General features: G+C 30.8%; 5 protein-coding genes across 8 annotated transcripts; 1 reads left to right on the top strand and 4 right to left on the bottom strand.

The window, feature by feature from the left end:
- Positions 1-1283: 1283 nt before the first annotated feature.
- On the top strand, positions 1284-5888 carry LOC123290483 (importin subunit alpha-7). 4 transcript variants are annotated; one of them, XM_044870696.1, is made up of 7 exons: positions 1284-1403; positions 1723-1902; positions 3053-3268; positions 3352-3572; positions 3647-4064; positions 5075-5429; positions 5521-5887. In XM_044870696.1, exons 2-7 carry the CDS (start codon positions 1723-1725, stop codon positions 5712-5714), a joined length of 1584 nt encoding a protein of 527 aa, XP_044726631.1. In that variant the 5' UTR covers positions 1284-1403; the 3' UTR covers positions 5715-5887. The 4 variants fall into 4 exon arrangements, with proteins under 4 accessions (XP_044726631.1, XP_044726634.1, XP_044726633.1 ...); XM_044870699.1 differs by lacking the exon at positions 1284-1403 and adding an exon at positions 2697-2705 and having other exon boundaries at positions 1723-1863; positions 5521-5888; XM_044870698.1 differs by lacking the exon at positions 1284-1403 and adding an exon at positions 2802-2810 and having other exon boundaries at positions 1723-1872; positions 5521-5888.
- A 3502-nt stretch (positions 5889-9390) lies between these two features.
- On the bottom strand, positions 9391-11138 carry LOC123306080 (gastrula zinc finger protein XlCGF71.1-like; the record flags this gene model as incomplete). The annotated part of the gene is made up of 2 exons (XM_044887954.1): positions 11108-11138; positions 9391-9998 (listed from the first exon to the last, which is right to left on the bottom strand). Coding segments are annotated over exons 1-2 (639 nt in total), but the record flags the coding sequence as incomplete, so codon positions are not given.
- A 441-nt stretch (positions 11139-11579) lies between these two features.
- Positions 11580-14070, bottom strand: LOC123290533. The gene is made up of 4 exons (XM_044870757.1): positions 13849-14070; positions 12365-12544; positions 11944-12114; positions 11580-11867 (listed from the first exon to the last, which is right to left on the bottom strand). The coding sequence occupies exons 1-4, from the start codon at positions 14068-14070 to the stop codon at positions 11688-11690; spliced, it is 753 nt and encodes a 250-aa protein (XP_044726692.1). The 3' UTR covers positions 11580-11687.
- Positions 14071-15000: 930 nt separating this feature from the next.
- On the bottom strand, positions 15001-17358 carry LOC123290514 (very-long-chain (3R)-3-hydroxyacyl-CoA dehydratase hpo-8). Its single transcript, XM_044870733.1, has 4 exons — positions 17198-17358; positions 16779-17129; positions 15418-15596; positions 15001-15118 (listed from the first exon to the last, which is right to left on the bottom strand). Exons 1-4 carry the CDS (start codon positions 17305-17307, stop codon positions 15024-15026), a joined length of 735 nt encoding a protein of 244 aa, XP_044726668.1. The 5' UTR covers positions 17308-17358; the 3' UTR covers positions 15001-15023.
- A 2515-nt stretch (positions 17359-19873) lies between these two features.
- Positions 19874-21226, bottom strand: LOC123306079 (gastrula zinc finger protein XlCGF71.1-like). Its single transcript, XM_044887953.1, has 2 exons — positions 21050-21226; positions 19874-20800 (listed from the first exon to the last, which is right to left on the bottom strand). The coding sequence occupies exons 1-2, from the start codon at positions 21224-21226 to the stop codon at positions 20204-20206; spliced, it is 774 nt and encodes a 257-aa protein (XP_044743888.1). The 3' UTR covers positions 19874-20203.
- Between the last annotated feature and the right edge of the window lie 506 nt (positions 21227-21732).

The raw sequence follows: 21732 nt of genomic DNA, 5'->3' as shown, positions 1-21732 counted from the left end.
GTGTATTTTTAAACTCACGAAGTTATAATTTAGGTCATGACGTCATCTGGAAAAAAACTTCAAATCGTAATGAGCTAAACATAATTAAGGTGTTTTTTCATGAAAAATAAAACTGAAAATAAGTCAGAATAACAGTTCTTACATTTTTACTTTTTCTTAAAAAGTCTGAAAAAGTATTATAATTCACAGTTAATAAAATTTATTAAAAGAGTTAGTAAGACTTTTTAATTCTTTAAAAAAAAATTTTATACAAATGTATGCAACTGTAATGTAAAGATAATTATTTGTTATGTAATGTAAAAAGAATTTTTTGTTAGAGCGTTAGCATGCAAACTTATAAACAAACACTAAATATTTATTTCATTTAACTAACAAGTTAGTCACAAATGTGCAAAAATATTTATCATCATATAGGCAAAGCACATTACAAGTAATTTTTTTGATTTTTGAAGTAAAAATTTTAAAATTTGGTATCAGGAGAATATGTTATAAAGACACACCTCCTATTATACTTTCGTATAATAGGAGGTGTGTCTTTATATAGCATTTCTATTGGTCCAAACTACAAAAAACATGGCTGCTTTAATATAAAATTATAAATGAGTTAGATATATAGATATTGTATTGAACCAAAAGAGACAAGTATATTAGTAATATCAATGCTACCAACCCATAGATATTATAACCAAGTAATACCAATCTAACATATGTAAACTTTGTTCATATTCTCCTGATACAAATTCTTATAAAATTTTATTTGAGATCAAGAAGATTGTGATATTATAAACAAATAATATACCATCAATACCAGGTATCAATCACAAACAGTTAAAAACATAGAGCAAAGCTTTAAATCAAAAAAGTCATCAAAATATCAACAAATTTTATTCAAACATTATTTTTTGGAAACTCATCGAATTCCACGGTATGTAAATTGTCTAACAATTTTAACTCTAAAAGGAAGTATTTCAAAATGCTTGTATTGACGTACTCGATTATTGATCATTTATTCTGATACACCCTGTATTTCACTTGATAATATACAATTTGTTTTATCACAATGGCCCTGGCCTATTATTTAATAATATAGTTCAGTGTACAAAAATTTACTAAAGTGCATGTTTTTATTTTTACCCTCTAGAAACAAATCGATCTTTTTAGAAAATTCTAAATAATTAAATCAGATTTAATCATATTTTTAATTTAATTTTTTCATATTATTTCTTTAAATTTTCATCGGAGAAAAAAAAATTTACCTAAAATTCATACAAACTTGAAGAAAACAAAAATTCCCAGAATCCTTTGAAAGTGAGACCTTGATGTTGAAAGGTAATGGTGGAAAAGTGAGAATAAATTACAGTTTTCACTTTTTAAATAAAATTATATAAGCCCGATCAATTACAGTAAGTATTAGAAAATTATTGTGTTTGTGAAGAAAATTGTAATCAACAAATTTCAATAAATTGTGAAAATTAATTTGGTGTAAATAAATGAGATGATTTGACAATTTGAAGGCATATGTGGCGTAGACCAAATGTCATCTAGATATCAATTATTTTATTAAAAATTAAATTTACACTCCTCGAATTAATCTAGAAAGTATGTTTTTGAATCGATTTAGCCTCAGTTCGAATGTTCGAATCTATTCGATGATGATTCATGCATGAAATCATGAACGTATTTGGTAAGTTTTAATTTGATTTTAATTTTGTGTTTTTGAAGATGTCGAGCTCAACGCATAAACATCGTTATAAAAATATTGGTTTGGATTCACAAGAACTGCGACGTCGTCGTGAAGAAGAAGGTGTACAAATTCGTAAACAAAAACGTGAACAACAACTGTCAAAGAGACGAAATGTTAACGTAGCACTTGCAACTGAAGAAGGTAGTGATGGATTCCAGGTACGTTCTCAAATCAATCAATTCAATTCAAATCCTTAAAATTATCGCTTGTGAATCCAATTTTTTAAACCCCGAACTAAAAAAAAGGGGGTGTTGTGTCTGTCAGTTTGTGGTATCATAGCGTCTAAACGGATGAACCGATTTTGAATTTTTTTTGTTTCGTTGATAATTTTTATGACAAGCATTCTTAAGCCATGTTTCAAGTACGAGTTTAGGGTTCCGTATTCAAAAAAAATCTAAAAATTGTTGATGGTAATTGAAATCAGGTCAGTTTGTTAGAAGGCTTTGAAGGAAAAAGGTTATTTAATGAAGAGTGTTCTTAGATATGTTTCAAGTGGGAGTTTAAGGTTCTGTACTGTTTCAAGTGGGAGTTCAAGTGGGAGGGTTCTGTAGGGAAATTTTCTAAAATCGTTAACCAACAAATTTTACTTAAAATATAATTCGAGGAAATTTCTAAACATGTTTGTATTAGATAATAATAATAATAAAACAAAAGGGAGGTGTCGTAAGTGGGTCTCTAGCACCTAGATCAAGAGTCCTCTGTGTCCTTTTTGAGAACGACCTGTCACCTGAAGACGAGACGTCTTTGGTTAGGAGGCGCTATTAAAATCGGATGAAGCTAAATGATTTTGTGGAGGCCAGACGCCACGCAAAAAGTCCACAGCTTCTCCATCGACATCTCTCCCAGGATTGATGGATCCAAGGTTTCGGACCCAAACATATTGAATCTAACGCTCTGCAGATTTCTGCAGGTATAAATAAAATGTATGTAGGTTTCGTTACTCTACATTCAGGCTTTACAAGTGGAATCTTTAGAGATCTCCATATTGTGAAGGTGATAGTTCAACCAACAATGTCCTGTCGAGAATCCCACCCCCTCCTCAACTGTGCTCTAGTAGTTATTATCCGTTAGTCATTTTTTGGTTCGATAAATTACAGAGTATCTTGCTATTAGAATGATAAGCTCAGGTGAAAGGGGCGTTTAAGACGACACCTCTCGTACCAACGAATCTGCTGCTTCATTTCCTTTAACGCCAGAGTGACTTAGAATCCAGATTAGCCTGACTATGCTGTTCAGTTCCCACTCCTCCGTAGATGGTACTTGGTATCATTTTGAAATGTTTTTTTTTGTTTGATTGTTTTTTTCTAGGATATTGATACAATTTTACAAAGTGCTCCAGGCATCACCCAAGAAATGGTACAAGATTTGTACAGCAATAATGTGGAACAACAATTATTAGCGACACAAAAGTTTAGGAAATTATTGAGTAGAGAACCAAATCCACCAATCGATGAAGTCATCCAAACAGGCATTGTACCACGATTTGTTGAATTTCTAAGAAATGATTCCAATTGTACACTTCAGGTTTGTACCACTTAGAATTCTACTTTATTCATTTTCTATTTAACTTTTTAAGTATTTAAATAATTGTTTTGATTTGATTTTAGTTTGAAGCAGCATGGGCTTTAACAAATATCGCAAGTGGTACATCATTACAAACACGTATTGTAATTGATGCTGGAGCCGTTCCAATATTTATAGCTTTGTTGGGCAGTCAATTTGAAGATGTACAAGAACAAGCTGTATGGGCACTTGGTAATATTGCTGGTGATTCACCTGAATGTCGTGATCGAGTCTTGGATTCAGGCATATTAGTTCCATTGTTACAGTAAGTTCACTCATTTCTATTTTTATTCCCGTTAGAGGCCTGGCCTGGTAATATTAATGTTTTGATTGTTATAGATTATTAAGTAAATCAAATCGTTTAACAATGACAAGAAATGCTGTTTGGGCGTTATCAAATCTATGTAGAGGCAAAGTACCACCACCAGAGTTTTATAAAGTTGCACCAGGTCTACCTGTCTTGAGTCGTTTATTATTTCATACCGATCCAGATGTGTTATCAGATACATGTTGGGCATTATCATATTTATCAGATGGACCAAATGATAAAATACAAGCTGTCATTGATGCTGGTGTTTGTAGACGACTTGTTGAATTATTAATGCATGAACAACAGAATGTTGTTAGTGCTGCACTACGTGCTGTTGGTAATATTGTTACAGGAGATGATATACAAACACAAGTCATCTTGAATTGTTCAGCGTTACCATGTTTATTACATTTATTAGGTTCCACCAAGGAGTCTATACGTAAAGAGGTAACGTAACTATCTTATATATTACTTTACCAAGTTTTTATCTGTCCTCCTCCTATCCTTACCTTCCTTATTTTTTGTATCAAATTCCATGATTTATCCTTTATTTTTAAGCTTATTATGGTTAGGTTAGGTTTGATGAACAATATACTCTCACAATCTAAAAATGTACCGCTTACGAAAAAAACTGTAGAAATATCATTTAAATTTAAATAATAAGTTTATTAGGCAAACATGTTAGTATTGATAGGTGTTATCCTAATACAGACGACATTATTAAGCCGGAACAACAGATATTTCACAACTATTAACCTATTTTTATATAAAATATTTTTTAAACATGTTCTCCAAATAATAATTTAAACAATTAAATTGTTTTTTTGTAACGATTAAGCTGTTTTCCACACGGGTCGAGCTAGAATTCGGAAACAGCTCCAGCTTGGTTTCATTTTTAGAGAACGTCATTTTAACCGTGTTTTCAGGAAAAATCGAAACAAACTGAAAAATATGATTGTTACTGCCATCTATTGGCAAGTTGTAATACTATTATTTTTTTAACATTGGGAGCAACTCACTGCTTTATCGACACTTCAATAGATGGCATTGTTACACGATTAGTATGCAGGAAGTTTTTTGGGGGAAAAATTCGATCTAGCTAGAATTCATTTTAAGAAAATTTCGGTTTCTCTTAGAAACTTTAATCTCGGAAACGGCTTCAATTTTCATGATATTTAGTATGCAGAAAGTAACGGGGGCGAAAAATCGATCTAGATAAGTTCCATTTTTAGAAAACGTCGTTTTATCTCGGAAACGGGTCCAACGATTTGCATTATATTTAGAATGCATGGGTTTTCGAAGCAAAAAATCGACGTTTCGTTAAAATAAATAACGAGGAAAGTTCGACCATTCAGGTACTAAATTTTTAAGGATGTTTGAGCGTCAGGGCAATTTTTGATATGTTCTCTTCAGTTCGTGGACAATATTTTTGATTTGATTGATTTCGTATTTTAAAGGCATGTTGGACGGTATCAAATATAACAGCTGGTAATCGACAACAAATTGAAGCTGTAATTGAAGCGAATATATTTCCAGTTTTAATAGATATTCTATCAAAAGCTGATTTTAAGACACGTAAAGAAGCTGCATGGGCCATTACAAATGCTACCACGGGTGGTACTGCAGAACAAATACGTTATTTAGTTGAACAGAATTGTATACGTCCATTATGTGATCTATTAACTGTCATGGATGCTAAAATTGTTTTGGTTGCATTAAATGGTTTAGAAAATATACTAAGACTTGGTGAACAAGATGCTAAAGCACAAAATGGTGTTAATCCTTATGCTGTATTAATTGAAGAATGTTTTGGTAAGTTATTACCCATACACACTGTACATAATATACAGGATGTTTTTTTTAAATTAATACAATTATTTTGTTTTTATTTATTTATTTATAGGTTTGGACAAAATTGAATTTTTACAATCGCATGAAAACATGGACATATATCAAAAAGCATTTGATATTATTGAAAATTTCTTTGGTAGTGAAGATGAAGTTGTGGCACGTGTTGCACCCTCCGTTGATCCAGATCAACAACAATATGCGTTCAGTGCTGATCAATCTGTACCAATGGGTGGTTTTCAATTCTAGTGCATTCAATAACATAAAATAAAATAAATAAATCAATAACATTTATAACGATTTTATTAAAAATTTATTTAAAAAAATAAAAATAATAACACAAAATAATTTTACGATCATCGAATTGTAGAGAAAAAGTGGCCACGATTACCAATCAAACAAAAAAAAAAAAAGAAAAAAGAAATTTAAATAAATAAATATTTATAAAAATAATATAAAAATAAATTAAATTTTTTTTAAAATTTAATATTTAATTAAATAAAATAATATTCAACATAAAAATATTATTAATAATATTATAAATAATAAAAGAAAGCTGAAGCCAGTGTTTTTTTTTTTTTTTTTTATTGAGATGTCGGAATAGCGAAACTAGTCTAAAACTTGTATAATTAAAAATTATGATTAATTCAAAAATCTGAGACGGACGGCTACTAAAAAAGTCTTAAAGGTCTTATTTACCGTCTACAAAACATGCAATCATGTAACACGAAAAAAAACTGTTTTATGGTTACTTTTGGAGAGGGTAGGAAAAAAACTACAAAAAAGGAGGGTTTCGGCATCTAGTTTAAAATCGTAGTAAGCGCAGAGGAGAGGAGGATTCTTCGGAGTGGAGAGAAGAGCGAGTTATAATGATAAATATACATGAAAAATAGGGTTTTGGTGGATATCTTGAAAACTGTTATCGAGATATCCACCAAAAAATCTATTTTTCATTTGTATATATCATTATATCTCGCCCCCCCTCTCCAGAGAATGCTAAAAATGTTTTAAACTAGATGCCTAAACACTCCTTTTTTTGTTATTTTTTACCCTGTCCCTTAAAAGTTATCATGAAATATCCTTAAATGATGGACCTTCTGAACATGTACGTCTTCTTCTGGTTATTTCAAAACACATACATTTATTATTATAAATTAACTCAAATATATTTATTTTAATTATTATTATTAATTAATTATAATTATAAACAAATTGACGTTTAAAAAAACAAAACCAAAAATTTTTGACATTTTTTTTTTTTATTTACAACATTTACATTTACAGTTTATGCGCATGCTTTATAACCCAATCATTTTAGTCCAAAAAAAGGGTTGTAACCTCGGTTTCAAACGAAATAAGCTGAATTTCTGTACAAATCTTGATTTTGATAGGTCGAGAAAATAACTTTTTTGAGAATTTCTTGTTTCTTTTGCCTTTAATCGTATTAACATTTATTATAAAAGTTGTAGAGGATCAAATTTTCTACAAATTTTATCTGAAACTCTTTTTTGTACGTTGAACCTTTTTTGAAATAGAAGATACAGAAGGTGGAGCGCTCAACTTAACATATTTTAGTTTTAAGTGCTATCCATAGACATATAAAAATAGACACGCTGGTAACGAACGATAGTGTCTTAAAGTGGAATTCCAGATTCGGTAAAAAGAGAACGATGCTCTGACGTACCTTATGTCTCTTTTTTGGGCGTGACTTACTGGCGCACTTGTCCAAGACTGTTAATGCGTAAACGCAACTAAAAAGAAACAAAACGTACGTCATAGCATCGTTCTCTTTTTATCGATTCTAGGCAGATCACGCCCACTTCTTCAGTCTATTCTTATAATGTCTATGGTGGGGCTGTACAAACCTGATTCAGTTGATTCCGTTTGATAGCGAGGTGAAACCCTTAAGATGATTAGAGTATTCATAATAATTATTAATTAATAATTAGAGGCGTGTTTTCTCAATCAATTTTTAAATAATTTTCAATATTTAAATTTATTGTTAAAAAAAAAAAATAAAATGAGAATTATCCTTGAAATAAATTTGTTTTTAAAATACTTTTGAATTGTTTTTAACTAAAACTATAATTGTTGTACTAACTTTCTCAGACATTTTACATACAAATTAAAGACAGAGTGTTCAAGATTACAGGATTTTTAAACATCGTTTGTTTTGTGGCCGAGTATTTCTAGTATCAAAGATAGCTCATTTCTCAGCTCAATTTAGATTTGGGTGCGTTACGGATTACGGCAACGTTGGAGAAATCTAAATAATTGAAAATTTTGATTGATTACATAATCAACCGAATACAAATGGACTTTCTTACCCTGAAAATAATCCGTGAATATTTCTCTATTTTCAAATAAAACACGCATTTATCTTTTTCAGTTGAACACTTCTTCAAGCGATTTAATTACAAAAACAATCGTCATTTTCGTGGGATCCCATTTTCTCGTTTCTAATTTAGAATGTTGGAAAGTATATGAAAGTTTTCTTAGATCTATTTCAAGTGCGAGCTTAGGGTTCTGTACCCACAAAATCTGTCGGGGGTTTTTAAAATGTCTTGTAAATTATGCCCCTAAAATTATCTATCATAGGAAAAAAAGGTTATTGCATGATATAGAATTTCTGAAAAGTGTAAATATCTTAGATTTGGATCGAAGAATTAAATATCTTTTTTTTAGGATGGTTAATTTATCAGCGTTTAAAGATAGTTAATTTATCAGCGACACGATTTATCCATTTTTAAGCATGACGTGTATATTACAAAACTAACCCTGACGGAAGGGGATTTCAAGGGAGGGGGTGGAAGTGGGGATGAACAATTGAACATTTCCAAAAATACCGAAAGTCTGATATCAAAGAAAAGGGCATGAATGTGTACATTAAAGTCAATTCAACCGTTTAAAAGTTGTGAACTATTTTATCGGATTTCATTAAAGTAGATACTTCTCATTTATTTCTATGCAACCATAATGTCCCATAGCGGAGCGTGGCAGGGTGCAGCTACGGTTTTTACCCTAAAATTAGGATTCCGTAAAAAAATAAAACATAAACGACGAAATTGTGAACAAAAGGAGGATAAGTGATGGCATATGAAGTGAAGGTTATAACACAATAATTTTTGTATTTAAAATTGCAAGTTAGCCATCGAAGCGGGTAGTTGACAGCTAGTAATAATAATGATTGTATTTGATACTTGATAGAGGACAGGACAGGACAGGACTGCTGACTGCTTTATTTAAATATAAATTAATTATTATTATAATTAAATATGTATTGTACATTTCAAATATTAAATTATTTATATCAAATTTAAATTTTAACTTTTTATTTAGTAGCTACCTAAAACCTAAGGTCATAGATGAGTGAGAACCTACAACAAACTTCAACTAAATATTCTTAGAATTAATTTATGGGTAAGTTAGTATAAGCGGGGAATCCCCGTCACAGTAAAACTGTGCTTACAATGATTTATAATATGTACAAGGCAAACACAGTACAAGTGCAAAATATTCACTTTCATGGATATTAATTTCTAATAAATAGATTTCATCTATTTTCAGGAAAATTTGGTGTTACAGCTCTTATTGTAGCGTATTTAGGGTTCCGTATCTGAAAAAAACTAAAAATTGGTGATGATCTTCCAAATCAGTTCAGTTTGGAAAAGGTATTAAAGAAAAAAGCAATTTAATGGAAAGTGTTCTTAGATATGCTTCAAATGCGAGTTTAGGGTTTCGTAGATGAAAAATTTGTCGGGGGTTTTTTAAAATTCACGGGATCTAGGGCTATAAAAAACGACCTTAAATAAAATTAAATTAAATTTGTTTTTATTCAAATTTCTACACCATTTCCCAACATTTTTATTTTAAATTTATTCAAAAATTAAAATATTTAACATTAAATTTTTCTAGTTTTTCTGGTATGAGTTCGTTTATGTGCTTCTAAATGAGTTCGCTGTGTAAATGATTTATTACAAATTTCACAAGAAAATGGTTTTTCTCCAGTATGAATTCGTGCATGTCGAATTAAATCATGTTTTAGAATAAAACCTTTATCACAAATTGCACATGGATAAGGTTTTTCTTTCGTATGAGTCCATTTATGTGCTACAAAACTGCTTCGATGCGTAAATAATTTATCACAAACTTTACATGAAAAACTATTTTCTCCACTATGCACTAATTTATGTTGATTTAAATGGCTTCGCGTAATAAAAGTTTTATCACACACGTCACATGAAAATGGTTTTTCATCACTATGAGTGAATTTATGTGCTTCTAAACTGCTTCGATTTGAAAATGATTTATTACAAACTTCACAAGAAAATGGTTTTTCTCCAGTATGAGTCCGTTCATGTCGAATTAAATCATGTTTTAGAATAAAACCTTTTTCACAAAATGCACATGAAAAACGTTTTTCACCACTATGACTCAATTTATGAGTTTCAAAACTACTTCGATTAGTAAATGATTTATCACAAACTTCACAAGAAAACAGATTTTCTCCATTATGAATTCGTTTATGCCTAACTAAACCACTTTTTTGTTTAAATTTTTTATCACAAATTTTACAAGAGAAAGGTTTTTCTCCACCATGAATCCGTTTATGTACAATTAAAGTGTTTTGATGAGTAAACTTTTTATCACAAACGTCACATGAAATTTTCTTGTCTTCATTTTGAATTGATTCATGTTCTAAATCATTTTCATCAAATATTTCATTCTTTACTATATAAATTTCATTATTTTCTTCTTGTATTTCCTTTTTAATTACAACTGGATCATGATCCTCCGTTGCATTATTTTCTTCTTTAATTGATTCATGTTCCATTGAATCATTTTCATCAAATATTTCATTTTTAATAATTAATTCTTTTTTAATTTTAAAATTTTCTTCATTAATTAAAAAATGATTATTTACATTCATTCAAAAAGTGAATTTTTCCGTTAATAACTTGTTTAGATTTCTATCCTACTCTTGATACTTAAGATGTAATTTCATGATGACGCTTGACGCTGGCTTTGAGCGACATATTAGGGTTTCACCTAGCTCAAAAAAAAAATAGAACTATGCCCAGTGTAAATTATCAAGCATGGAGGTTATAAAGAAGGAGAAAGATCGCTATAGAAAATATTGTCCCCAAAATATGGACAAAATAAGTGAGGCGCTGGGATCGCTAAGTTGTCTCATTAAAAGCGGACTGTTGTGTGCTAATTTCAAATGATCTATCAACGTTTAATATACGTGTATTTAATATCATTCAAAGGAAAAAAAACAAATAATGAATTATTAATTATTATTATTATTTACTAATGAATAAATTATAAATTATCTATTCTACTTTATAAATTTATCTATACTACTTTATAAATTTGAATGGTACTAACTTCATCTACTTGTACTCATAAACAGCTAACTTCACAGATATTACTTACCGACGACAGCGCGGCTGGTGGCTGAAAAATTAACTATAAATTCTACAAATTTTCAGGGACAGACACGTAAAATGCTTTAGCGCGTAGCGATCGTTCTCCTTCTCTCTAACCTCCATGTTATCAAGTGTCATCATGAAAATACACCTTTACTCATTTACTAGAGCAGCGCCATTCTTATTTGCTGCAGACACTTTTTGACACACTAAGATGGTCCTCCTTATCTCCACCCTCCATAGTTTAAGATAATTTGACTTCAGTGCGTAATGTAGACTTTATCATGTCATTGTGAACCTTTTTCGATATTACTGCAATGACATCAAGTTTGGGTAAGCAACTTTTATGGTAAGGGCTACTTGATATTACAAATGTTTAATAAATTTAGGTCACTTTATTCAAAAGTTAAATTCGTTAGCATATATATGACTCGCATGTAAAAGTATCTTGTAATTTATCATAAAAACTAGAAACCTGGCCGATATGATTTTTATGATACGAAGTTTTTATGACCTAATAAACAATGATGGTCAATTTAAAAGAGGCAATAATTTTTTCCTCTTAGATATTTATTTTCAGTGTACTAATGATTTTAAACGAGCATAAATTATTTTATTTAATAAATTAATTGTTTATATAATGATGATATAATTAATAATAATATATGTATATAATGCGCTGTTGTGTGTTGTATTTAATTGAATTGAAACCTTCAACGAACGATAACGATAACGTAAGATCGTAAGATATACACAGTCAGTCAGTTATGTTTATCGATACATCCATAAATTAGCTACTGTTACAAACTTCATAATATAAAAATGATAATTCATAGCAATCTGGTTGAGCTGAATAGCAGGCCATGTTCATTTTAATGTACCACGAGCATAACGATTGTAAGTTATCTGTTTCAACTTGTGCTATAACAGCACCATGACTTAAATGTTGATGTGAATCTATTAATACTACCTAGAATAAAAATAGTAGTAAGACAAAGATTATGCTCCTTTCCTCTACCCTCCATAATTGATTGATTGAAGATTACCTTATTAGTCATTTCTTGTAAAATAATTAAAACAGATCGTTGATCAGCGATAACAATCACAAATAAATCAGAAGTATTTGTTGCTGGTGGCTTATTTTTCCATTCTGTAATGTGTTCGTTTAAATTGCTATAAAATGTTTTTGCCATGTTGGCCATGTATAAACGACATCTCTGTAAAATTAATCAACAATCTTTTGATTTAATAAAATTATTTTAAAATTAATAATAATAAAAAATATAAAAAAATTGATGCTGCACATAGTTCTATTTTTTTTTCAGCTAGATGAAATCCTAATTGGTCCCTCAAACCCAGCATCAAGCATCATCATGAAATTACATGTTAATTTGACGCTCAAGACCGCAGCGTCAAGCTCAAATCAAATCGATACGTTATTAAGTTTTGAATAAAATATGGTCTAACCCACTCAATAATATGGCGTGTGGCAAGACCTCCACCTTTGATCGCTTCTGGTACCGTTAAATTGACATGTTTAAATACACCTCTTCGTAATAAAGTTTCATGAATTTTATTGCCTTCCAAGATACCATGTGCTATTCCTAAAACTATTTCACGGCTTATTGGTAGAAATGGTCCACATAACTAAAAAAATACTTAAAAATTATTATTCATTATAGACATTTCGTCCAATTTCTAAAATTCGGCCACTTTGTAAACTGGTTTAAATTCAAGCATTTTGTCAAATAAATAGAATTTAGGTAATATGATAAAAAGTCTGAATTACGGAGTTATTTTTTTTTTTTTAAATAGGTTTTTTAAGAGTTACTGAGTGTAAATACACAAAATCCTTTCAAATTTGGAGAGCGCAAATCCCTTCATTATAGATCAAACGTTTCGGCCTATGTCTCCGTTGTTTATCATTGCCATTACATGTGTCTTATTAAAAATTAGGTTATCAATAATTTTTTTATTTTTTGTCGCTCCTTTTTGCAATTTGACGCTGGACATAGTTCTATTTTTCAACTAGATGGATTCCTAATTTGACGCTCAAAGCCAGCATCAAGCGTCATCATGAAGTTACATCTTAACTCCTCTAATTTAGTGCAAGAAAAGTGCACAATACATGACATTTTATTACAAAACATCAAAATGGCGGACATTCATAAAGTGCACACCCTATTTTTTTGATTATCATAGCAACGGCAACCATAAATAGACAGAATAAAAAAGCAAGCCGTAAATGATTAAAAATTAAAAATAAATTTAAACAAGTGAAAAGAAACAATTGACTTAGTTAATTGTTGAAATACCATGCATAGTCAGTGTTGATTTCTTTATCACATAACACATACAAAAATGTATATACAGTGTTGATGCGCAGTCGTTTGTTTTTTGACGTCACGTAAATAACAAAAGATATTCACTATTAAATAAACACACACACACACTGATATACACTTATATTAATGCATACTATAAAATTTGCACCTAATTAACGCCCTCGTGGGTAAACAGTGATGTTTACAAAAAAAAGTTTCAAACAAAAGTTTTTTATTTTTTTATAAGGAACATTTTTTACATTTAAACTTTTGTTCTATCTCTAACGGTTTACAAGATGGGTTCTACGGACCCAAGACCCAATTGACCTATGATGCTCATTTACGAACTTGACCTCACTTTTTACGTCCTGAGTATGCTGTAAAAATTTCAGCTCGATATCTTTTTTCGTTTTTGAGTTATCGTGACCACAGACGGACGGACGGCCGGACGGACGGACGGACGGACAGCCGGAAATGGACTAATTAGGTGATTTTATGAACAGCTATGACAAAATTTTTTTCCTAACATCATTATTTTTAAGCGTTACAAACTTGGGACTAAACTTAATATACTATGTATATTTCATATATGCATGGTATAAAAAATGACAATTTTAGCGTACATACTTTAATATGATTATAAAACCAATTTGATGCAATTAAAACAGCAATCAAAGTGCATGCGTTGCTCGTGCATTCCTGCTGTTGCGCATTGTAATACGATTGTGAGAATTGTTTTGGGAACCAAGCGACTGTCACATGACCACGTACTTCGGATTCATATGTTGGAAAAAATGGTATTTTTGTTTTTGATGTACGTTCAGTCGATTTATTTCTACATGAAGCCATGAAATATGAACAAATTTTTATTATGAATAATTAACATTTTAAAATTTTGATTGACATTTTTAAAAAGAGCTGTCGGGAGCAACGATAGTGATTTTAGTTTATTAGCTATTTTATAAAAATAAGATTTTTTTATTTTCCTCTGAAATAGTGAGCCTGAAATTATTTATAGTTACATAGCAACAACAACCTAAAGAGTATAAGATAGAGGTTAGATCGCGTATACAGACACGAATGCCATCTGGTTGTTGTATCCAAGTACTAAAGTACTGTTATGACAGTTTAAGGTGGTTAATCCAATTAATCTACGGAGGCTCAATGTTAAATTTAACAAAATTGCTATCAAAAAATAAAGAATACGTTGTTATAGAAGGAAACAAGCCAAGGGGCCGTTCAGAAAATACGTCACGCTAAAATTAGGTTGTGACTCCCCCCAGTTGTCACACTGTGTCACATTTTCTGTGACTCCCTATAAATATTACGTCACAAAAACTTAGCCCCCACTCCCCTTTAAAAATAGCAAATTTTTATATTAAAAAATATTTTTTTTTTCCAATATATTTTAAGTAAATTGACAAAATTATTTTATAATAAAAAAAAAATAATGTAAAATAAATAGAAAAGCCGCGAAAGTCACATTGTTTTAAACCCCCTGTCCCCCCTTGTCACACTCAGCAGAACCCCCCCCCCCCAAGAACGGCCCCCAAGAAACATAGCGTTGTTTATTTACGGCTAATCAATGGCTAAGTTAACCGAAAAAAATCGCAAGTTATGAGTTCACAAATCATCAGTTTTTTTCTTTAACAAAAAATTTTGAAAATTTTTCAAAATATCGTATTTTTTCGAAAAAGTACACCTTGATTTAAAAAAAATAAATGCATGACTTTTTAAAAATATTTATTAACAAAATAGTAAATTAAAAAGTTAATAACAATATAAATCAATACAAAATAAAATTATTTGGTCTTTTGTTTTTCAACGGCAGCAGCACTTCCGCTTCCAAGAATCTTCCTCCGTTGTGTGAACATGTGCATGTAAAGTTGAGGAAACACTAAAATACATTAAAAAAACTCGTCAGTACACTAGAGTTAGGTCAGTCAGTCCCTCTATCAGCTAAAAAAAGATATTAGCTTTTTCGAGGAACTTACTTTGCAGGTTGTCTAAATTGGAACTACTGAAAAAGCGATCCACTTCCTGATTTAATAGTACAAATTTTTATCGCCAGTTTTCAGGATTTATCGGATTAGAATTTGAATATTTTTATTGGCCTGGTATCTGGTAGTCGGAATTTTATTAACTTCGGCTTTTGGCTGAGTTGCAACTCCCAGTTATCAGAAGTTAAATACTTACATGGAATATATAATAACATGATTCCTATTAATAAATATTGGTAGCTGAAGGTGAAATTTAACAAGTTTGGTAAACTGTAAGACCACATGTTGTGTTGGGCCACATAATTCTGGGCACTATACAAACACCAAAGTTCACCAGTCACTCCAATTGGATACAAAACTATGAATGTTGTATATCTACAAAAAAAAATATTTTCATTTATATTTATTTAAATATCAATTTTTCCGAAAATGCGAAAGATTGAGGAACAATTAAAATATACAAATCGATTGGAAATTTTATGCTTAACAACTTTTACTCAAAGTATTTTTTCCATAAAATGCACAGTTTTCAAGAAAAATTAAAAATACCACCCCAAAAACACAAAATTTTACATTGAACTGAAAGTTTTAGAGAAAATTTTTAAAAATTGTGGGAAAATCGTTATTTTTTGTAGAAATCACCCACGAAAATTTTTATTCTACAAGGAAAAAGCTAAAACTTGGCCTAGAATGACATTGCAATCTTCAAATTTCAGTAAATTTAATCGAATGTGATATAATGCAATGAATAAGCTGGAAAAGTGTCCAAAGTGAAAAATGTGGGGAAACCAGTACCGATTTTAATAAAACTTTATGTTTATAGGATCCCAAGAAACATTCTGCCAGTTTAACCTTAGCATAAGAAGCATAAGGCCCCAGCGGGGGGTATATGTAATCCAAATTTTTTTTGAAATGCTTATTTTGGCTTAAAATTGTCATCTACTTGGTATTGTTGGTCGGTGAATACGAATCTGATGTCAGATTACACGAAATCTGCCACGTATTCCAAAAGTCATGCCATTTTTGACCCGAAATTCCTTTTTTTGGCATACATTTCACATTTATCGTCCAAACTGTTATCTAGGAGATATTTTTGGCCGATGATTACGAATCTGATGTCAGATTAAAAGATTCTGTCAAATATTACTAAAACCGTGCCATTTTTAAACAACAATTTCACTTTTTTTGGGTTCAAAAATGGCAAACCAAATATTTATCGTCCAAACTTTGCTCTAGGAAGTATTTTTGGTTGCTAATTACGAATCCGATGTCAGTTTACACGCATTCTGCCACATCGTCCGATATTCATGCCATTTTAGGTAAAGAATTTTTGCTACATATGCCCCGCACTGAGGCCCTACGCCCCCTTTAATGACTAGGGGTTAAGTTGGCTGAATGTTCTTTGTACAACTTTTTCTTTATCCCGGTTTATTAGTTGTAGGTTATGTTTTAATTACGTAGGGAAACATTCACGGGATCAATTCACTTCTAACATGCCACGAAGACGTTGTACATCGAATAAACAACAAAATGATATAAAAATATTGATATAATTACCTTAACCAAATCAAAATTTGTGGAACTAAATTCAAAATATTTAACGCATAATAACCATAACGAATAATTTCAGTGACGGACCACGCGAACAAACATAAATGTAGTCCAAAACACGCTTTTGCATCGGGCGTTGCCATTAACACCCCACAAACTAACATCACCCGCGAAAACACCTGTTGTAATGTAATTATTGGATTCGATGCAACAATTCCAGTCGCTGCATGTAATATTTCCAAAACAGCAGCATTTTGGAAGATAATTAACGTGAATTTAATCGTTTCATATAATGTTTGATTCGTAGCGGATCCAAATAAATAGAAGCTGAATGTTTGAAATAATAAATATGTCCATCTGAGGAAAGAAAAACGTTTTTCCAAAGTTAAAATTGCCCCAAAAAAATCAATCAATTTTCTATTTACCCTAAAGTTTGTAAACCGTTGTATAATAATAAATAAACTTTAATTAAAAAATTTGGTTCTTTTTTCTTTTGAATTTTCGTTTTTGATGTATTTTGATTCGCTTTTGCCATCTTGTTTAATTTAATTTTCACTTTTCAGTAATGACTTAGCACAAATTAGTTTAAAAAGTTCATTTAAAATAAAAAAAAATAAAAATTCTAATTAACAAGTAGAAAGGTAGGTTTGTTTAAATCAGCATTTTATGTGTGTGTGTGTGTGTGTAATCTTTGCCCCTGTTTGTATGAACAGGTGCGGTGAAAGTAGGGCCTTATTTAGAAAGTCTAATTATAATAAGATGACAGTTTTATTGGACAATTCTATTTACTAAGACTCTATCTAGGGGTTTTAATTGAAACCTTATTATATATATGTCACTTTATCATGAAGGTTATAAAGAAGGAGAACGATCGCTATAGAAAATATTGTCCCCAAAATATGGACAAAATAAGTGAGGCGCTGACATCGCTAAGTTGTCTCATTAAAAGCGGGCTGTTGTGCGCTAATTTCAAATGAGCTATCAAATTAGGTTATGGATTAATAAACATTTAGTTTTTAGTCGCTCCTTCTTACAATTTGACGCTGGATGTAATCTATTTTTTCTAGCTAGGTGAAATCCTAATTTAACACTCAAAGCCAGCGTGAAGCGTCATCATGAAGTTGCATCTTTTAAATTTGACGCTGCACATAGTTCTATTTTTGCAGCTAGATGAAATTCTAATTTTTCGCTCAAAGCTAGTGTCAAAAAATACTCGAATTGGCTTGCGCACAAGTATCATGCCCATTGGCCGAGCACTAGTCAGCTGATGGAAGCTGATTGGCTAGCGCCAATGATATACAATTTGACAGATACTGTCAACAGCATGAAGGTTATAAAGAAGAAGAACGATCGCTATGTACTAAAGCATTAGCGCACCTGTCCCTGAAAATTTGTAGAATTTATAGTTCATTTTCAGCCACCAGCCGCACTGTCGTCGGTAAGTAGTATATTAGCGCACAACAGCCCGCATTTAATGATACAACTTAGCGATCCCAGCGCCTCACTTATTTTTTCAAAATATTGGGGACAATATTTTCTATTGCGATCGTTCTCCTTCTTTATAGCCTTCATGGTGAACAGTATAAATTGTAAGAAGACGAGAGTATCAGTGTGCAGTCCGCCACCAAATTACCAAAGAGTAACATTCATAATAAGAGCAATCACGACTAGCTATTTCTTAATGATGATGACTACTTGGTAGTCGAAATACGTATTTTTAAAATACAAAAAACTGATATAGGGAATTGGGGCAAAAATCGAAATTTAAAATGATAATAACCTTAGAGAAATTTACCCTCCCCCCCTTTTAAATAAAATTTATGTACGCCCATATGATAAAAATGTGAACATTAACCTTTTACAAAAAAAAAAAAAAAAAATTGGGTAATTTATGAACATATCATACGATGAATATAAGATTAAATAATGTATTTATTTGACATTGAAAATTATTGAATTTATAATTAATCGTCCGTCAATTTAATCGATCAAACTAATGTTAAGGCTCCTGGTTCAGGTTCTTCTACATTTAAACTTTGTTTAACTAATTTCTGAATTAAATTGTAGCAAATTGATAGGTACGAATTTATAAAAAACTGTATTTTTCATTTCGAAAACCAAAACTTTTATTTTGGAATAAAATTTGCGTTTGCCACCTCTAAAATAAAAGTCAAAGCAATTTTAGTATGGAGATTTGAGAATTTTCATTTTGATTACGAAAAAAATTGCACTCTTTTCCCTCGTCTTAAAATTTAGGGTTGACCTTATTGGGGTTGCCATCGCAAATTTCCAAAACTAAAGACATCGGAAGGTAACAACAGAAAGTCGAGATCTCATTCATCGGAACGATAATTTTGATGTATTTTAAAATCATAATTAAAAATATGAATAAATATTATTCGAATACTTTAAAATAAAACTGCTCAGAGCTGTCAATAAAATTAAAAAAATCTCCGTTGATATCGAAAGTCGGCAGAAACTATACGATTTCTTTAGGTCTACCAATCAAATCTGAAGAGGTGGCAGCTTAAGATGTAATTTTATGATGACGCTTGACTCTCTCTTTGAGCGACAAATTAGAATTTTATCTAGCTGAAAAAATAGAAATATGGGCAGAGTCAAATTCAAAAGATTTAACTTCATTATGACCATGAAGGTTATGAAGAAGGAGAACGATCGCTACATGCTAAAGCATTAGCGCACCTGTCCCTGAAAATTTGTATAATTTATAGTTCATTTTCAGCTACCAGCCACGCTGTCGTCGGTAAGTAGTATATTAGCGCACAACAGCCCACATTTAATGAGACAACTTAGCGATCCCAGCGCCTCACTTATTTTTTCAAAATATTGGGGACAATATTTTCTATTGCGATCGTTCTCCTTCTTTATAACCTTCATGATGATGACACTTGACGCTGGCTTTGAGCGACAAAGTAGGAATCCACCTAGCTGAAAAAAATAAAACTGTATCCAGCGACAAAAGGATCAAAGGAGGAAAAAACATTCGGGACAAAAATTATTTTTAATAACGTCAAAAACATTTATTTTTTAATTAGAATTTTATACTATTTTATACATTTTAGTCCAATAGACGAGCAGAAAAACAAAACGGTATCCCTATTCAAATTTAAGACTTGTATACGCTTTTTTCAAAGATGCCACAATCAGAACTGGACCAAATTGAAGCGGGACCACACAGAAAGCATCAGCTTTCAAATAAAAAAAATAATCGTCAAAATTGGTTCACTCAGTCCAAAGTCCAAAAAAAAATACAGTCGAATTGAGAACCTCCCCCTTTTTTTTGAAGTCGGTTAAAAAGATTTTTCTCCGGTGTGAGTACGTTTGTGTTGAATGAAATTGCTTGTTGTAAGTAAATAACTTATCACAATTTTCACATGAAAACTGTTTTTAATCACTGTTTTAAAAATGAATTATTTGAGTTTTTCACCATTTTCACCAGCATGCTGATGATGACTATCATTATGCTTAACTAAAAGATTTTTCTTACTAAATTTTTTCTCACACAATTCACATGAAAATGGTTTTTCACCGGTATGTGTTCGTTTATGATAAATTAATTGATGTTGATAAATAAATCTCTTATCACAGAAATCACATGAAAATGGTTTTTCACCACTATGAATGCGTTTATGATAACTTAATGTATTTCCACACGTAAATATTTTAAAACAAATATCACATGAAAATTGATTTTCACCGGTATGCATATTTCTATGGATATCTAAACCATATTTCTGACTAAACTTTTTCATACAAATATCGCACGTAAATAGTTTTTCACCGGTATGAACACGTTTATGTTTCACTAAACCACCTTTACGACTGAATTTCTTCTCACACAGATCACATGGAAATGGTTTTTCACCGGTGTGAATACGTTTATGATGTATTAAATTACTTCCGCACGTAAATGTTTTCAAACAAAACTCACATGGAAATGGTTTTTCACCCGTGTGAATACGTTTATGTTGACGTAACGTTGTTGTTTTCGTAAATGTTTTATTACAAATATCACAGGAAAATGGTTTTTCACCGGTATGCACACGTTTATGATTAATTAAATGACTTTTTGTTGTAAATGATTTATCACAAATTTCACATGAAAATGATTTTTTTTCGATAAAAACTCCACTTTCACTTTCACTTTTGATGTCCATGTCTTCAACTTCTGGTATTTCCATTTTAATTCGTACATTTTCCACCGTGAAATTATCTTCTAATATTTCATTTTTAATAAAATTGAATTCAGTTTCAACTTTAATATTTTCATCATAATTGATTGTGTCCAAATGTTTCTCCCCTTCTTCGATGTCGTCCATTTCTGGTATTTCCATTTTAATTTGTACATCGTCCATTGTGAAACTATCTTCTAAAATTTCATTTTTAATCATTAATTTTGGATAATATTCTTCATTCTGTGAATTATTTGCCATTTTTAACTTTATTTTACTATTTTGTTCATGCAGTGACAGCAAGACAGCCATTTTCTTTCATTCTAGCCAATGTTGGCAACTAGAGAAAACAAAATTATTGGGCCCAGCAGGAGTCGTAAAATTATCGTACGTAGGAAAAAATTAACGTACTTGTAGTAAAATATTAAATTTCGAAAAAAAATATCTATTTCAAACGAAATTATTAATAGTTTATTAGATCATGATAACATTAAAAAAACTTAGATATGTTAAGTTGGTGTATTTCGTGGGTTGGTAGCACTGATTTTTATAAGCAAAATTTTTTATAAAGAATGACTTTTTCTCTTAAAATGCAAAATAAGAAAATTTTCAAGTATAGTTACGTCCATGGAGGTTATAAAGAAAGAGAACGATCGCAATAGAAAATATTGTCCCCAAAATATGGACAAAATAAGTGAGGCGCTGGGATCGCTAACTTGTCTCATTAAATGCGGGCTGTTGTGCGCTAATATACTACTTACCGACGA

The sequence above is a fragment of the Chrysoperla carnea genome, chromosome 1, assembly GCF_905475395.1.
Source record: "Chrysoperla carnea chromosome 1, inChrCarn1.1, whole genome shotgun sequence".
Lineage (NCBI taxonomy): Eukaryota > Metazoa > Arthropoda > Insecta > Neuroptera > Chrysopidae > Chrysoperla > Chrysoperla carnea.
Note: the sequence above shows the minus strand (reverse complement) of the source record. Positions and strands in the feature narration are given on the sequence as shown.

Excerpts from the sequence above, each read along its gene's own strand:
- LOC123290483 (XM_044870696.1), top strand. The coding sequence starts at position 1,723 with ATGTCGAGCTCAACGCATAAACATCGTTATAAAAATATTGGTTTGGAT. Across the intron at positions 3,269-3,351 it reads ATTCCAATTGTACACTTCAG|TTTGAAGCAGCATGGGCTTT; the intron begins GTTTGTACCACT and ends ATTTGATTTTAG. Across the intron at positions 5,430-5,520 it reads ATTAATTGAAGAATGTTTTG|GTTTGGACAAAATTGAATTT; the intron begins GTAAGTTATTAC and ends ATTTATTTATAG.
- LOC123290533 (XM_044870757.1), bottom strand. The coding sequence starts at position 14,070 with ATGGCTTCATGTAGAAATAAATCGACTGAACGTACATCAAAAACAAAA. Across the intron at positions 12,115-12,364 it reads CACGCCATATTATTGAGTGG|AGATGTCGTTTATACATGGC; the intron begins GTTAGACCATAT and ends TTAATTTTACAG. Across the intron at positions 11,868-11,943 it reads TACAAGAAATGACTAATAAG|GTAGTATTAATAGATTCACA; the intron begins GTAATCTTCAAT and ends TTTTTATTCTAG.
- LOC123290514 (XM_044870733.1), bottom strand. The coding sequence starts at position 17,307 with ATGGCAAAAGCGAATCAAAATACATCAAAAACGAAAATTCAAAAGAAA. Across the intron at positions 17,130-17,197 it reads AACGGTTTACAAACTTTAGG|ATGGACATATTTATTATTTC; the intron begins GTAAATAGAAAA and ends TTCTTTCCTCAG. Across the intron at positions 15,597-16,778 it reads CAAATTTTGATTTGGTTAAG|ATATACAACATTCATAGTTT; the intron begins GTAATTATATCA and ends TTTTTTTTGTAG.
- LOC123306079 (XM_044887953.1), bottom strand. The coding sequence starts at position 21,226 with ATGGCAAATAATTCACAGAATGAAGAATATTATCCAAAATTAATGATT. Across the intron at positions 20,801-21,049 it reads ATTATGATGAAAATATTAAA|TGTAATAAAACATTTACGAA; the intron begins GTTGAAACTGAA and ends TCCTGTGATATT.